The 17,802-nt window shown below is 52.8% G+C and overlaps 1 protein-coding gene across 8 annotated transcripts in view; it reads right to left on the minus strand.

Moving 5' to 3' along the window:
* EPHB2 (EPH receptor B2) overlaps nucleotides 1–17,802 on the minus strand; it is a 123,037-nt gene that overhangs the window by 17,545 nt on the left and 87,690 nt on the right. For all 8 annotated transcript variants that reach the window (XM_062507652.1, XM_062507653.1, XM_062507651.1 and 5 more), the window contains one exon: nucleotides 4,017–4,141. In XM_062507652.1, the coding sequence (XP_062363636.1) occupies nucleotides 4,017–4,141 (125 nt within the window). The remainder of the gene's footprint in view (nucleotides 1–4,016; nucleotides 4,142–17,802) is intronic.

Genomic DNA, 17,802 nt, shown 5'->3' on the forward strand with positions numbered 1-17,802 from the left:
TGAGCCTGCACAGTGGCATCTGCCATGGCCCTGGGGGCAAACACAGCAGGGCACAGCCACGCCAGGGCTGGGTGCCAAACTATCACACAGCTGCATTTTGGGATGCCCATGTGTGGGAGCAGGGTCCTGCCAGCCACACTGGGGCTGCATCTGTGGCATCCACAGCACCTGGACCCTCACAGGGATCTGCCACTTGTGGGGACAGCCCAAGAGCAGCTGTGCCCCCATCAAGTGGGACAAGGGGAAATGACCTCAAGTGAAGGAAGTGCAAGCTAGATAGAAGGAAAGATGTCTTCATTAAAAGGGTTTTCAGGCATTGGCACAGGCTGCCCAGGGCAGTGGTGGAATCCCCATGCTTGGAAGGGTTCAGAAAATTAGATTTTGCTGCACTTGGCAATGTGGCTTGGTGGGCATCGAGGTGTTGGGTGAAGGTTGGACTGACTGATCCTGGAGAACTTTTCCAGCTTTAATTATTCTGAGTGCTTGAATGCCTCTCCCAAACCAAGTCAGTCCTGGACAGTGCCCAGTCCCAGTGTGGCACTGGGCAGGGACTGGGATTGCAGGTTGGCTATCCCAGGGCTCCCTGGCAGGGTTTCCTCTCCATCTCCTTGAATTCCCAGTTTTACTGGGACAGAGCCCCCCTCCAAGGATTTGGGCAGCACTGGGTGACGGGGCAGTCCCCACCTCAGGACAGATGGGAAACACCAGCAGCAGCTTTGGCCCCAGGGGGATTCTGGTGTCCAGCACTGCAGGACAGACTCCAAAAAGTCAGAGAATCACAGAATGCCAGGAAGGTTTGGGTTGGAAGAGACCTTAAGGACCGTCTTGTTCCAAGCCCCTGATATGGGCAGGGATGTCCCAAGCCAGCCTGGGAGCAGCCCTCTGGCAGCCTCGGTCCAAGCTCTGCGGTGCTGCCTTGAAGCTCCTGGGCACCAGGAGGGCTCTACTTCCATCCCCAATTGCACATTCACCTTCCCAGGTCCTTTCCCCTGCCCTTCATCCCCCAGCCAGCCAATGCCCCCTCTCCAGCACTGCCTGGACACATCAAAGGGCTCCTTTCCCTTCTAAAATTTTGCACTGGTGACCAAGTTGGGCTGAATGTCTTCAAACAGTTACAAAATGGGTGACTTTGAGCATCATCAAAGCAAATCATTTTGCATAATGCAAATAATTGCATACTCGTAGCAGTGGTTGACACTGCAGTGGGTCTCCAGTTCCCACACTCTGGGATGAGTTTGGCAACTTTGGATAAAAACTGCTACACCCTTTCTAAATGAAGACAACGCAGACTTTTTTAATAAGAAAAACGTTGGCAGGTGCCTCTTGGAAGTGAAAAAAACCCAAAACATTAAGGTGAGGGCTGCAGAGAGCAGTGTTTGTGCAACAATCTGCACAGATTTGCTCCAACTCCATGTGAAAGAAACTCATGATGTTGCCTTTGTACAGGCATTTTTAATGGCATCTAAGAATAGCAGTGTTATAAATAATCTGTGCAAGGAAAACAAAAATACACCTTTGTTTCAGGTATTGTGAACAGTTCTTTTCTGTTGATGCTAAAATAAATGCTTTCGTTTTTATTTAATTTTTATATCTTTATACAGAGAGAAGCTATTAAAAATGAAGAGCCAAGGTGCTTTTTATACACAATGTGTATGCTGCTATTCTTCATTTGAGCTGTTTTCATGAAAATATAATTTTCTGCTAGGGGAAGAAAAAAATTCCACCAGAAACAACTTAACCAGCTCCAGAGATCTTTGCTGAGCATTCAGAAGCACATGGGACAGTTTGTAATGAAATATTTGGAAGGAAATCACCTCTGCACAGACTGGCAGTGGAATGAGAACACACCTGGGATATGTCACACTCCACATCCAACTGCTGGATTGATGGGAAGCAGGGGAAGAGCACAGCACAGCCAAAGCCCTGCATTTTGGGATTGTTCCCAGGGATGCAGTCAATGACTTCTGATTGCAAAACTCAGCACTGCACTGGCTGGACTAAGCTGGACTCAGCTGTGCCCAGCAGCCAGAGCTGGATCCAGGGTCCCTGTGCACATACAAACATCAGGGCTGGGGAGATAGATCTGGGCCTTCTGCAAACCAAGAACCAGGAAAAAAAAAATTCCATGGGTTTCAAATGACTCTGCCCTGCTCTGGTGAGATCCCTGTGCAGTGCTGCCCCCAGCTCAGAAAGGACATGGAGCTGCTTTCCACTGCCAGAGGGCTGGAATAGATGGGATATTGGGCAGGAATTGTTCCCTGGGAGGGTGGCAGGCCCTGGCACAGGGTGCCAGAGCAGCTGTGGCTGCCCCTGGATCCCTGGCAGTGCCCAAGGCCAGGATGGATGGGGCTGGGAGCAACCTGGGACAGTGGAAGGTGTCCCTGCCCATGGCTTGAGACACTGCTTAAGCAGCTTTAAGGTCCCTTCCAACCCAAACCATTCTGGGATGCTTCCATGGTGCTCTGAAATACCAGTGCAGGGAGAACTCAATTCCAGCTCTGCCCTGTGTGCCAGGCTTAGTGCCCCATGAACAGCACTGCCTGAGAGTGGAGCCACTTGTCCCCATTCTCAGGGACACTGAATATTGAGTCAAGGCCATCAAGTCATCAAGTCCAACTCTTAAGTAAACGGCCCACACAGGGACTGAACCTCAGTGGTACCAGCACCATGCTCTACCCAACTGAGCTAATCTCAGGCTCATGCTGTGCCCTAACTCTGACAATGGACAGGCAGATGTGGTTGCTTGCAAACACCGGCCACCAACAGCAGCACCATCTTTTTGACAAAAATTCCCTTTGTTTACAGCCTCCCTCAGAAAACAGAGGAGAAGGAAGAAAGAAAGAGGGTGAGAGACTAAGGTAAAGTAAGAGGAAGAGAATGTACTCCCTGAGATCTTCTGCCTCTGCACTGAGGGTCCACAGGGAAAGGACCCTTCTTTGCTTCCCAGATATGTCTTGTTATCTACTCATCCATCTTGCCACATATTCTGGGATCATTTCCAAGGGTCAAAATAAATGGCTGTGATTTATGCAATATAGGTCAGGACCTATTTAACAGCTTACAAAGGAGCCCCCCCCTCCTCCCCATTCTCCCTCTGGCTCTTGGTGATGAGAAAATAGGTCACGGGCAGGCAGTGGGGGGGATTAATCATTTCTTCCGGCAACTGCTGGGAAAAATATTTTCAGTTCCATTTAATCATAAAGCTTTTTAATTAGTTAGTTTGCAATTTATGATGTATAGTTTATAAGCTCTTGTACAAGGGGGCACATTCCTGGAAGGAGAAGTCTCCTGCTCTCCATCTCTCCTGGGCTGCAGAGATGAAGTTCAGCCTGGCAGGTCTTGGCACCAACCTTCACGTGGTGCTCAGGTCTCTGAGCAGCCACTGCTGGGATGGACACCCTGGCACAGCTCACACTGAGATCTCTCTGCTTGCCTGGACAGGGATGTTATGGAAGGAGCAGGTTCCTCAGGGATCTGAGGGACCCCTTCACACTGACTCCATGGTTCAGGGTGGACCCTCCATGGGAGCATGGGACACCTTCTCCCTGTACAACATCTGGGCTCAGGATGCTGAAGAGATCCCAAACTCACCTTTGGTGTGAATGCACCTATGGACAGCACTCCAGAAAATCTCCAAGACTGGACATCCACTGAGTATGCTCTAGTCTGGGATTGGATATTTCCTGTCATTCCCATTTCCTACTGATGCCCCAGTACACCAAAAAGAAAAAATAGACCCTGGAGCTTGGCTATCCTGTTCTCGCTGCAATGGGTCCACTTGCCAACAGTTCTGTGGACGTGACAGGAGAAGCTCCTGAATGACCAGAACATTTTCTACACTTGGGCCACTGGAACCATCACTGGACCCCAAGGATTGATGGCCACTGTCACTCATGTGACCAAATGCAGCAGGAGAAGTCTCCTATTGACCAGCCACTGTATGTCCCTAAGTAAAGCTCTGCAGTCCCTCCTCTCCCCAAAAGCTTTGGGTGACCCCTGCCAAGGTCCCTCAGTACCTTCTCATAATACTGCAGCTCATAGTCCAGGATGACTCCATTGGGCTGGTCAGGCTGGGACCAGGAGAGGGTGATGCTGTCCACGGTGCGGCTCACCTGGTGCATGATGGACACAGCAGAAGGGGCTGGAAGAGAAAGAGAGAGAGAGTGCAGCAGTCAGACACCTGCACAGGTAGGACCCTCACCCTGGCAGGAGGTGGGCAGGTTTAATTACTGTTTGCAGCTTTGGAATTCACTTCCTGCACTGGGAGAGCTGCCCAGGGGTCAGGAGATCCTGGATTTTGCAGTTTGCAGAAAGCAGTGAGGGGAGAAAAAACATGGTTTTGCTTAATTGGTAGTTAGGAAACACGTAGGACAGTGTCTCAAGCAAGAAAATGGCAAAAGGAGCCCACGGTTGGAGCAGGCACAGCATTGTTCCACCAGAAAAAGTCCAACCAGCCCCATCCCATGCACTCCTCCCTGCCTTGCCGTGGGGAAATCGGTGTTTTTTACTTTTCCATTTGCATAGAGCAGCTTCCCAAAGCTCAGGCAGGCTGGGGCTGCGAGTTGCACGTGCCAATGAGGGGAGGTGCATCCAGCAGCCTGAGCAGGCAGCACAAAGCTGACCTGACACGCTGACAATGGAGAGCTCCCTGCACACAGGACGGCCCCGACACTGCCCGTCCCACCGAGCACAAACAGCCCTGCCAGGCCCTGCCAGGCCCTGCAGACAGCCCGGGCAGCTGCCACGGCCACGGCCACGGCCGGACATCGGCCAGGTGGGCACCGGGTGGGCACCGCACGGGCCTGGCCGTGCCACACCTGGGAAAGCTGCCCAGGCACCTGTGCTGACAAGCCCATGGGGCAGGGAGCAGAGCGAGGAGCTGCCACCTCCCTGGGAAACCAGCTCTGGCCTGGTGTGCTGGGCAGGTGAGCCAATAGCCCGGGCTGCTTTCAACCCTGTGGGATCAGGAAACTCATCAGTCTGCAGCTCCCATCTCTGCTCTGTGACCAGGGACAGGACGCAGGGAATGGCTGGAGGTCTGTCAGGGAGGTTTAGGTGGAGATCAGGGAAAGGCTCTTCCCTCACCCAGAGGGTGCTGGCACTGCCCAGGCTCCCCAGGGAATGGGCACAGCCCCGAGGCTGCCAGAGCTCCAGGAACATTTGGACAATGCTCCCAGGGATGCCCAGGGTGGGATTGTTGGAGTGTCTGTGCAGGGCCAGGAGTGGGACTGGATGATCCCTGTGGGTCCATTCCAAGGTGGGATATTCTCTGATTCCAGGTGCTGACAGCAGAGCAGCTGACACCCACGTGTGCCTGCACTGCCTCCTCTCCCCACATCCCAGAGCAGTGTCCAAGCCCTCGCCGTGCCCAGCCTGCTGCTGGCACTGCCAGCACATCCACGTCAGTGCAGGGCCATCCCAGACCACTCCTAGTGCCAGTCCAGCCCTGCAGAGCTCGAGCTGCAGTTGGGCATTAGCCCTGGCACGTCTGTCAGCACAGGCTCTCTACTGCAGCAGCTTCAGGGCACAGGGGAAGCCTCAGGGGTGGGAGAGGACTGCAGAGTGGTAGCATGAAAGCTTCCCCATCACTTGCATGCCAGGCCAAATGGATGCAGAGAGGTTTGCACTCAGATGGGCTTTTCCCAAGTCCAGCCCTTACAATATTTCATGGAAGAACAACTCATTTGACAGCTCTGAGAAACAGCCTGGAGGAGCAGCACCCAAAGGAAGGCACCTCTCACCCAGCTCCAGGCTGGCTCCCCTTGGCATCAGGGGCAGTGACAGGAGCTGTGCCAGCTGGGATTGCAGTGGCAGGACTGTGGTGCTTGGACAAGCATGGCCTCAGCATGTTCCTGCACATCACAATGAATTAGCACTGAGCTACGCCTCTCCAACACACCAACAAAATGTATTTTTCTGATCTGCTGTCTGCCTCTTCACTGCTGCTTTTGTGACTCAGAGCACTGCAGTTCCCAGGATGCTCAGTGTCTGGGTGTCAAGGGGCTGGGTTTGGGTAACACAAGATCTGCCACCACACTGCTGCACCATTTTCCTTCACCTGCCTGGGTTTCCCCACTCCTGAAGGAAGGTGTGATGTAGATTAACCTCAGTGGTATTGTTGAGCTCTAGTTTTGTCCAGGAGAACAAAACTAGAAGGACAGCTGAGAACTTCCATCCCTGGAAGTGTCCCAGGTCAGACTGGACGGGCCTTGGAGCAACCTGGTCTGGTGGAAGGTGTCCCTGCCCATGGCAGAGGGTGGGATGAGATGATCTTTAAGGGCCCTTCCAACCCAAACCATTCCATGATTCCAACAGATCCTGAGGCCAGCCTTCCATCCATTTCTGCTTCAGCAAAGCCCATTACCCAAGAGTCTGAAACCCTCCGTGTCCTTCCCTTGCTCTGTGGCACTGCTCCCCTCCCACCTTGACATCCCCATCCCACTGCTTCAGGCTACATCTTTCCAAACTCCTGGGAACAGTTTCTCACGCTGGTGTGAAGATAAAACACAGGTAAAGTTTCTGGAGCCTGTCAGCTCTTGCCAGAGCTCGCTGTTTCCTTGTTGACACAGATTCCGTAGGACAGATGTGATTTTCAAGACAAACATCTCTGTCTCTGGGGACAGGGCTTGGAAGGAAGATATCACCGTGCTGTGGCTGCCCTGTGGCAGGGATGGCACTGGACTGAGGATAGCACACAGCCCGTGGCATCTCTGCCACCTGCTCTGGGAACTGATCCCACATTTACACACTGGGCTTTTCCAGGACAGCCTGTACATTTTCCATGTACAGCCAGAGCTGTTCCACCACAACACTGGGGTGTGGCAACATCCCATAATTTAGGCACAGGTTCAGTGGCCTTGCAGCTGGAGAAGCTCCTCAGCTGCAGGTTCCTCCTGGTAGGAGTGAGGTCTCTGGGATGTTCTTCTTCCAGCTCCATTCACTGCACCTAAGCCTGGGAGTACAGGACTTCTCCAAGGCATCTCGTGCCTCCCCTCTGGGAGATGTACAAGACCAGAACTACAGCAGGACATGTGTGACTCATGTGCTGCTGGGACCTGGTGAACCTGCTCTGGTCTGGCTCACCAAAAGATCCAAATGGATGAGGTTGGGCTCATCTAATGAGCTTCATGAGACAAATGTGCTGCATGGTGAGAGGAGGCAGGTGAGATGAATGACTACAGCAACTTCAGCCCTTTCCTACACCTGGGGCACGGGGGTGCCTCTGGAAGGGCAGGAACCTCCTCACTGCATGTCCCCAGTAACTGCTCCTCTTATCACAGACACCAGGGGAGTGCACAGGAATGAAGGCACGGGAAGGCCTGGGTCAGAAGTGACTTCTGGATGTTTCTGGTCCCACAGGCTGGCAGAGTAATTTCAAAATCAGATCGTTTTGCTCAGGACTTAGATAAGAGCTAGCAAATCTGATCCTCCTGGATGGGGCTCCCACAGGCTCTCTGAGCAGCAGCCCCTGCTGCCTTGCCCTTGTGGGGTAAAAAACTTTTCCTCACATTCCACTGGGATTTTGCTGGTTGTTTCTTGTGGATTTTTCCAACCTTCTCTCCCTCGATGCTCCTCAGTCTCCTCCTGCAGGCTGATCAGACCCAACTCTCAGCTGCCCTCACCTCTCATGCTGTAGCCCCAGCCCCAGGATAACCCCATGGGCCTGCTGGATCTGCTCCAGTTTGTCCATGACTGTGATACTGGGAGCCCCAGATGTGGCCCTGAGACTGCTGAGCAGATGGAAACAATGCCTCTCCTGTTGTTTTTTGCTAACAGAGCACAGCACTCTGCAATGCCATAAAACATGGTTCTTGTCACACCCTGCACCCCAGGTGAGGGCCTGGGGTGCACAGAGAGGCTCCCAGTCCTGTGAATCAGGGCTGGGCTGGCACTGGATGTCTGAGCTTGGAACCAGTTTAGAGGAACCAGGCAGACCTCAGAGTGACTTTCCCAGGTGCAGTCAGCAGGAACAGCTTCAGCTGGATCCTGACACAATGCCCAGGCAGCTGACTGTGCCCTGTGATGCACACAGGAGATCAGATATGGAGAGTCCCCACTCTCAAAGCCTTGATCACCCTGTGATGTCACCACGAAGGTGTGAACAGAGGTGGATTTATCCCGATGGGGTCTCCAGGGGTAGGTGTGTCCCAACAGTGCAAAAACCAAACAGACCTTCCTTCATTCCACAGCTGATGGAAACACTGCTCCTGACCAAATCCCTTAATCCCCAATGTCATTTGATTTCACAGATTTCACAAAATATTTTGAATTGGAAAGGACCCAAAAAGACCACCGAGCCCATCTCTGAAGTGAAGGGTTTATATGGGGATCAAACCCCCACCCACAGCACTGGGCACTGAGGCAAACCCAACCCCTGCAGTCCTTGAAAGGCACTTTCTGCACCCTCTTGAATCAGGGATGGCCTCAGATTCCTCACAGTGGAGCCCTGTGCCTTCTCCGAACTGCTGGAGAAATAAACCACACCAAAACCACCAGTGGAGTGTAAAACAAGCTTCATGAAAATCCACTCATGTACAAAGGCAGCACGTCCCACAGGGTGACCCTGCTGGGGCAGGGCAGGGGTACAAGTGACACTTCCACGGCCCCCACCCCACCCCTGCATGGCCACACGACACTGGGCACAGCCAGACCTCTGCCCAGGCTGGCCTTGAGGTTTTGGCAGTTTAATTTAATCCAGGGAGCTGAGCAGAGTTCCGTGGCTGGGGGCAGCTCTGCAGGATCAGTGTGGGGGTGCTGACAGCTCTGCAGCACACACAGGCCACTGCCTGAGCTCAGGAACTGGGAACACTTGGCAAGGATGGGGCTCAGGAGGTCCCCCCATGCTCAGGTCTTGCCAGCAGAGCTGCATGGCCAATCACCTCCCTGAAGGGATCACCCCTGAGCTCTGCCAGGGCTGCAATGACAGAAAGCCATCTGTGTTGATCCCACAGTGTGGGCAGCAGGTCCAGGGAGGGGATTCTGCTCCTCTGCCCGGCTCTGGAGACCCCCCTGCAATGCCCTGGGATCCCAGCACAGAAAGGATGCAGAGGAGGCCATGGAGATGCTCCATGGGCTGGAGCCCCACTGCTCTGGAGCCAGGCTGGGAGAGCTGGGGGTGCTCACCTGGAGAGGAGAAGGCTCCAGGGAGAGCTCAGAGCCCCTGGCAGGGCCTGAAGGGGCTCCAGGAGAGCTGGACAGGGACTGGGGACAAGGCATGGAGGGACAGGACACAGGGAATGGTTTCCACTGCCAGAGGGCAGGGTTGGGTGGGATCTTGGGAAGGAATTGTTCCCTGGCAAGGTGGGCAGGGCTGGGATGGAATTCCCATTGCAGCTGTGGCTGCCCCTGGATCCCTGGCAGTGCCCAAGGCCAGGTTGGACAGGGCTGGGAGCACCCTGAGCTATGGAAGATGTCCCTGGCCATGGCAAGGGGTGGAATGGGATGGACTTCAAGGTCCCTTCCAACCCAAACTATTCTGGGATTCAAAGATACCTCAAGACATTGTCCTTTCTGATTAGCTCCAGATAAAATCCCATTTTTTGATTATAAAGCAACTCCTTCTCTGCCTCTCACACATCCTCTCTCATTCCTTCTCTCACACATCCCTGTAAATGAGCCCCACCATGTCTTGCCTCTCAGGCACTGTACCTGAGGCACATCCAGCATTTAAAACACGTCTTCTAAAGGAGAAGAAAAAAAAAGAGAAGCGCTCACAAGTGATGGTCTGGGCACTGATTATGAAGCTGAAGCCACTTTTATGAAAGAGCATTTTTTTTTTTTAAGAGCTTTTGCTAAAGATCCCAGCCAGGCACATCTCTCTTTACAGCTTTACTGAAAGCATGTCCAGGTTTCCCTGTGTCAGAGTTGCTCTCTGAGGATGCTGTGACAAGAGAATAAAACCTCCCTGGGCATGGAACCAGGCAGCTCCATGGCTCCAGAGCTGCACCTCAAGGCTACTTCAGCAGCCTGTGCTAAGGGAAACCAAACCCCAGGTGGCACAGATCCATCACACAAAGGCAGCTTAACCAGCACTGATCCTCCACAAGAGGCTTTGGGTTCTGTAAGTAAGGATTTGCCTGATCTCCTACAGGGACAAAGGGGACTTGGTTGCACCACGAAGCCTCAGGCTTGGCATAGCCAGAATTTGACTTTCATACAAATAGTTGCGTCTTTGGGACTTGCTGGAAGGGATGGAAAATATTAAGGGAAAGAAGGAAATGGAAGAAAACAATAAGGAACAAAATGTGAGTTTTCCAGAAGAAACAACCATTTTTTAATCACAGGAAAACCTGAAGAAGGTCACACCAAATCCAGGGCAGCGTGATGAGACAGTGCAGCAACAGAGCAATTTTAAGAGAATTGGGAAAAGCTCCATAACACCCAGGTCTGAACATCTGCACTAACCCAGGCAGAGTTAAAAATAGCTGAAACACTTGTGGTTGACCCCCTGAGTATGCCACAGACACACTCCCTGCTTCCTCTGAGGACTTCAGACGATGCTGAGCCCACTGTGCCTCCAGGGAGGTTTTCCTCAAGCTCTCTTTGAAAATGCACCTTTTATTTTCAGGTTAAAATTTATGGACCTCAGTTTCCAACTGCAGGAACTTTTCTGAGTTTTGTAGCTAAATGAAGGAGGCGTCTAGAAAAAGAATATTGTCTTCATGGAAGAGCTGAAAGATAATGAAAATATTTCGTTTCTGTCCATGGAGGGTTGGAACTGGAGGATTTTTTAAGTCCCTTGCAAACCAAACCAGCCAATGATTGTGTGATTCCTTTCTGTTATCCAAGTAGTTTCCTGAACACTTCACACATTTATCAGCCTGATGACTCTCTCCTCTATGTTTTCCATTTTTGTTTTTGTTAATCTCCTTCCCAAAAATAAACCTGAAAACTGACTTCAGTACCCAGGATCCATCTCTCAGCTCCAGAGACAGCATCCACCTCCTTGCTGAGGTTTGATATTCCTCTGAGTGTGTCCAAGGTGACCCTTCCCTGCCTCAGGCCAGCCCTGCAGAGCTGCTCTTCCCTCTCCACTGGGCACTTCCACTGAGTTTTTTTGGCTGTGCCCCCCAGCTCAGGGAAGGGAGAAGGCTGTTCCTGCATTTCTTATCATCCCAGCTCTACGGGGAGCAGGATGGGATATCCTCGATGCATCCAAAATTTGTGTAACTGGTAGAACTCTCTTTAAAGCTCAGGAAATTCATTAGGAGAATGCTGACAAAAAGCAGCAGGGGGGCATCATACAATGAAGAATTGTTTTGGGGCAATGAGAAAGAAATAGGCCCGTTTTCCTCCTTGCTTCTACGTCTCTGATTTGATTTGAGGATCCTTAGGCAGCTCATGTCTCTCCAAGCCATCCCCACAACACCACAACCCTGAGCAGTTCCAGGAACCCCAGGACATCTCCTAAGACATCTTCCTCTTTTATTCAACAAGAGCTTCCATTTGGAAGCTGTTACCCTTCTCCCAGCTCTTCTTTTTCAACATCCTGAGGTCACCTCCCTTCTATCCCACCTCTATCTGCCTCATCCCTGGAAGTGTTCAAGGCCAGGCTGGACAGGGCTTGGAGCAACCTGGGATAGTGGAAGGTGTCCCTGCCCATGGGAGGGGGTGAAATGAAATGATCTTTAAGGTTCCTTTCAACCCACCCCAGTCTGGGATTCTGTGATTTTATGATTCAGTATATCCTGGTTCATCCCATCCCAAAGGACCCATCAGGGTATGCTTGTCTAATAAGACTTTGACAGCAGAGGCCAATTTTCTGTGTCAGGTCCTGACTCTTGGTCTGCCATCACTGCCAGTGGTTTTTAGGAAGTCTGGCTCCCAGTGAACCAAGCCCACATCCAGCTACACACCGGCCAGGTGTCCATGGCACTTTCTAACCTCAGTGCTGTTGTGACTTGTAGAAGGTGACACTGTGCAGGCCGGGAAGATGGAGTGCTGCTGTAAAGGAAATAAAATGGGTACAGACACTGCCATGAGCCAGACCAGCACTGCAGGGAGCAGCCATGGGGCTCAGACTCCACTGGCAGCATCTTCTGGGAGTGTCTGCTGGGACTGTGTGGCTCCAGCCTGCAGGAGGGACACCAGGATCTTTCCACAGCTTCCCTTTCATCATCTTTAGACCCATTTGAAAGGGTGCCCTGCAATCTGCCCCCCATTCTGCAGCCAGCCCCCCTTCACCTGCCCGTCCCAAGGCTCAGCCCCTACTCCTCGCTAGAGGGGCAGCACTGATGAGATCCCGGGAAAATCAAAGCATCCCGTTCCTCTGCTGGCTTAGCTGGGAGAGTCAGGTTACAGGCAGCAAACCCCCTATCTCTGATCACTTTAATTCCACTAACCCATGTCATGTCAGACAGAGTCAACATTTGCTCTGGAAAACACTCAGGACGCAGAGAGAGCAAAGCCAGCCCGGCCCGTGGCCTCTCCCCGGCAGCACTTTGAAATCACCCAGGGGAAAAAGCGAGGAGAACAGCTGGGAGCTTTCCAGCATCTCCTCGGAGCCCTCCTGACAGATCTCGGTCCCCGGCGTGTCAGGTTACCCGGACGGGGAAAACTGCTTTTATTACAGGAGGGTCAGCAGGGAATTGTGGCATTTTCAATTACCCCGAGCAGCAGCGGCTGCGGCCGGGGTCAGGATTTACTGCCTGACCTGCGGCTGAACACAGAGCGGCAGGGAAATGCACGATGCTGCAAGGCACCAGCCAGTCCAGGGGCCACGGGACAGGGCAGGGAATGGGGACATGTCGGGGAGAAGGTTCTGTCAGAGCAGAATTCCTGTCAGAGCAGAATTCCTGTCAGAGCATCTGGCAGGGGATGCCTGTGACTGTCCTGCCACTGTGGCAAAGGGGAGACTTGGAAAACCTTGTGGGAAGGGGGTAAGCTTCCCTCTCAGTGCCTTCACCCAGAGACTCGGCCTGAGTGGGTAACCCAGGTAGCTCCAAGAAGTGGGGAACAGGATTCCCTGTGGGTCCAGAGGAGGGCATTGCCCAGGACAGCATTCCCACAGCCCGTGCAGTGAAGCTGCAGGTGCCACTGTGCAGCAGCCAGGACAGTGCTGTCATCAGTCACGGAACAAGGGCTGCCCTGACCTTCAATCCACAGGGCTTGAAGACCTCTGGGCTGCAATCCAGGCTCCAGCAGCCTGGAAAGCTGTGTTTGAAGAGGCAGGAGCACACAGGGACTCTGTGGAGTAGGCACAGGGCTGGGGGTGAGCTCTGTTTCTCCAGCATGGGCAGAGGGGACAGCCAGGACAACTGACCCCCACATTCCCAGAGACCTGCATATCTCACACCACTGTCTCACCTGCAGGACACCTCATCCAAACCAGCCCTCTCTCCCTGCCCCACAGCTCCCAGCAGGTGACTGGCACTGGTACAACAGTGTCCCCACTCCAGGTGCCACCACTGACCCCAAGGCCCCAGTGTTTTGTGCTCCTGTTCAGCTCAGAGTCCAAACACACCCACGTATTGAACCGCAAATTGTTTTCTCTGGTTAAAACCGCCCTCATTTTTTGCTTTCCTGGGTAAAACTCTCTCCTGCCATTTAAGTACCACAGGCTCTCACACCATGGGCTCTCCTGGAGGATGTATTTGGATTCAGATGCCTTCCTCCAGCATGACACTGAATGCACCACAGTGAGGAATACCTGGATGAGGAAGGGAAGAATGGAGGATTCTCCCCACCTGCCCTCCATGGTGACTCTGGTGACACCAGCACTTGTGTGTCTGTGACTCTCCTGCCGAAAGGGTTCACTGTTCCTTGGACCATTACAACACTTGTCCCCCGCATTTGTCCCCCCCCCCCCCCCCCCCCAATTATTTCCCCAGTTCTGCCCCTGTGATGCCATGTTCAGGAGCCACACACTTCTGGAACCAATTCTTGCCAGCAGAAGCTGAGGAAAGCGAGGAATGGCAGCACTGGGGCTCTTTAATAAGCAACATTTGCCCTTAAAGGAATAAAAATTCTCAGGTCTGGGATATTCCTGGACTTGCTGGAGCTCTGAAAAATTGGTGCTTCACAGTATGTGAGGTTTTTGTTCCCCAGGTTCTTGGCAAGGTGGCCCCACCAGGCTGGTACCCACACTGTGTCAAGTGTCTGGAAAACTTCCCAGTGGGCCCAGCCTGCAGCTCCTTGAGTCTGTAACTACACACGCTGGAAAATCTTAAAAACATGGCAAAGCAGCCTAAAGCTGGTGCTGGCTGTGGCCCCACTTGAATCAAGGCAGGCTTTGGTGTAGATTACAGCCTTTAAAGCAGTTGCTAATGCCACAAGCCCAGCAACTTGGCCCGGGCAGTGAGGGTTTGGCTGTGTTTGAGCTCTTTGTTCAGTGGGGTTTGCAGTCCCATTTGCATGTGCCACCCGGCCTGCAGGGCTTTGTTCCCACACAGAGGAGCTGCTCCAGAGCATCCTGGCACCTCCCACACCACTGCCAGAGCAGCTCTGGGATCATGCAGTGCCAAGGGTGTCCCCACCTCCTGGACCCCTCTGCACGTGGAAAACTCATCTGCTCCAGATCATGGCATGTCCCCAACAAAAGGCTGTTGGGACGTAGGAACACGGTGGGACCCCTTCACCTCCAACTTGCCTCCCAGATTTTCCATAAAATGATACTTTCCCAAAAAGTGCCAATTAACTGCAATGATAACTGTCCTTAGGAACAACCTGATTTTGAAATTTCCAACACAGAAAGCGTAGAGCTGTAGTCCTTGAAAAAGTGATGTCTGCTGCAGAGCATCCATGGAATCACAGAATGGTTCAGGTTGGAAGGGACCTTTCCACCCCCTGCCATGGCCAGGGATATCCCAGATTGCTCCCAGCCCCATCCAGCCTGGCCTTGGACCCTTCCAGAGATCCAGGGGCAGCCACAGCTGCTCTGGGCACCCTGTGCCAGGGCCTGCCCACCCTCCCAGGGAACAATTCCTTCCCAATATTTCCATCCAACCCTGCCCTCTGGCAGTGGGAAACCATTCCCTGTGTCCTGTCCCTCCATCCCTTGTCCCCAATCCCTCTCCAGCCCTCTTGGAGCCCCTTTAGGCTCTGGCAGAGGCTCTGAGCTCTCCCTGGAGCCTTCTCTTCTCCAGGTGAACCCCGCCAGCTCTCCCAGCTTGGCTCTGGAGGGGATCCAACCCTTGGAGCACCACCAAGTCTTGCTAATTTGTGACTGAACCTTTTCCCTTGCTCTCTTGCATGGCCAACTCTACAAGGTTCCCTGTGTGTAGGGGTAAGTTTTGGAAATGTTTTTTTCTCTTGGGAAGAGCATTCTCTGCCCAGCCCCAGCAATGCAGCTGCCTCCTGCACCCCTGCCAGGACAGGGATAGCCACCAACCTGTGGAGGGCCAGGGCACTGTGAGCATTTTCTTGCTTGCACAGGAGCACACAGAGATTCATCCCTTCCCACAGGGACCCCACTAATCCACAGGGACCCCGAGAAGCACTGAAGGACAACCAGCCAGGAGGCTGCAGCAACCCCTTTGCTACAACCTGCCAGCCTCCCTACCTGCCCCAGGGCACTGCCCCAGGGCTGTGTTTGCCAAGGGCAGCAGGAGAGATAAATTAACCATCTGGAACACAGGAGGAAAAGGTGAAGTCTGGAGCCTGCCCATCAGCTCCCAGCACAACACAGAGCAGGGATGGTGGCACACTGGGGGAGCCCCTGGCTCAACAGAAGGGACTTTCCACCCCATCCATCATGGACAGACTCTTGTTTCCTGACCAAAGTCAGCTCCAGATGCACTGGAAAAGGTTCCTGAAGCCCCAGGCAGGTGTGGGGAAAATGATCCTCAAACACACGGTATGATTTATGCAACAGGGAAGCCTGGGAGGCAGCAGGAGGAGCCAACAGAGATGGTGGCAGGCAGGGAAGGGCATCTGCTCGGGAAGCTCCAGCAGTGCATCCCATCCCCTGCTCTGCCAACATCCCCCCACTGCCCACCACAGGAGTGGGAAGAGGCTCCTGAAGAGCCAGCAGCTGGGAAAGCTCCTGCCATCTGCTGCAGGCAGTCTCCAGTGGCAGAGGAGAAGGGATTTGGGCATGGCAGGATCCCCCTGGGCACTCGCTGCCAGCTGCTGCAGGCACGGGGGGATGTAGTGAAGGCAACAGGCTGGGACAAGAAGAGAGGGGAGGAGGGCAGCAAATGCCAAGCCACATCACATTTTGGTGGCAGTCGGGGTGAAGATGGGAGCTGCGGGTGAATGGAAAAGAAGAGAGAGAAGACAGATGATGGAATCAGGATGGTGACATGGGTCCACGGAAGGCAAGGTCTGGGTATTAAATGGGTAAGAGAAGCAGCCAGGAGGATGTCAAGGTTTCAGGAAGTTTGGAGCATGAGACAAGGCCAAATTGTCACAGGAACACATCCAGGAAGTCCCCAGAAGATGAAACCTGGGATTTAAGTGACCTCAGGCCAGCAGACCCTCCAGCTCTGTCACACAGGGAAACAGGCTTTCTTCTGACTCCTCCAGGTGTGAGATGGCTCCAAAGCTCAGGAGATTTCTGCTTTTCCCCCTTTTCTGTCACTTTTCTGCACAAGAAGTACTCTACCAGATCCTGAAACATCAAGAAGTATGAAACTGCTTCTCATGGACCTCAGTCAGCTCAGCTCAGCTGAGGCTTTGCCACTCGGGTCGTTGTGGTCTCCCATTTATGCAGTTCCTGGACAAACTTCACAGAACCACTTCCAGCTTGCAGTTTTCTAAATCAAATGTTTTACTGGTGTCCTGACAGACAGCCTCCTGTATTTCCTTAGAAAATCAGTGATTTTGTTGGGAAAAAAAGCAGCGATCTACACAGGCTCATGTACAAGGACAAGGCTGCCTGTCTCTTGATGGCTTAAGACAAGTTCTCTTCCTGAAAGGTTTCTAGCTAAAGCCAGGACTAAACTGGAGGAAAGTTCCCATTCCTAGAAGTGTCCTTCCAATGCTGGACAGGGCTTGGAGCAACCTGGTCTAGTGGAAGGTGTCCCTGCCCATGGCAGGGTGTAGAATGAGATAGCTTTAAGGTCCCTCCAGCACAAACTGGATTCTGGGATTTGAACAGGTATTCAGGTTGATCTCTGAGCTAGAACATTTGAAACTTAGTTGAATTAAGAGGAATGGCCATAAATCATAGCTTGGGAGGGTCAGGTTGGACACTGGAAGAAGTTCCCACCCCAGGAGGGTGGTGCAGATCTGGGACAAGTCAGTGGGACCACGGGGAGAGCTCTGCCTTTGAAGATAACCAACAACTGTCTACCCAAAGCCATGACCTCCCTTATGCACTGCATAAGGCAGCAGCCCTGCTCTAAGTGGGAAGTCAGATGAGGAATCTGAGATACTCAAATGTTACAACCTCCTGCCTGTTATTCTGGAAGAAGCAGGAAAGTAGAGTATCAAAATCTTGTTGAAGTTCAAGGCCAGCTTGGAATGGGGTTGGAGCAACCTGTGCTAGTGGAAGGTGTCCCTGCCCATGGCAGGGGGTGGGACTGGATAATCTTTAAAGTCCCTTCCAACCCAAATCATTCTGGGATTCTCTTATAAACAAATACTCAAAGCTTTGAAGCTCTGGAAAGCTCATTCCAGCCCTTTGAGGTAATTCCTGCACTTTCCCAGGTTCTGGTTTCACAGACAATGACTCTTGGCTGCAGTAGAGCCCAGCTGAGCAGCACGAGAGAGAACAGGAGGAGCCGCTGCTCCTGCTCATGCCCAGAGCAGCACGGGCTCTGCTCTGCCTCCCTCACAAGAAGGGAGCCAGACACCTCCTCTGATGCACAGTGAAAGTGAGAAGATAAAAGCAAGATTCCCTGTGCCCCAGGCACAACAACT

This window comes from Cinclus cinclus, chromosome 23 (genome assembly GCF_963662255.1).
Source record: "Cinclus cinclus chromosome 23, bCinCin1.1, whole genome shotgun sequence".
NCBI classification, from domain to species: Eukaryota; Metazoa; Chordata; class Aves; order Passeriformes; family Cinclidae; genus Cinclus; species Cinclus cinclus.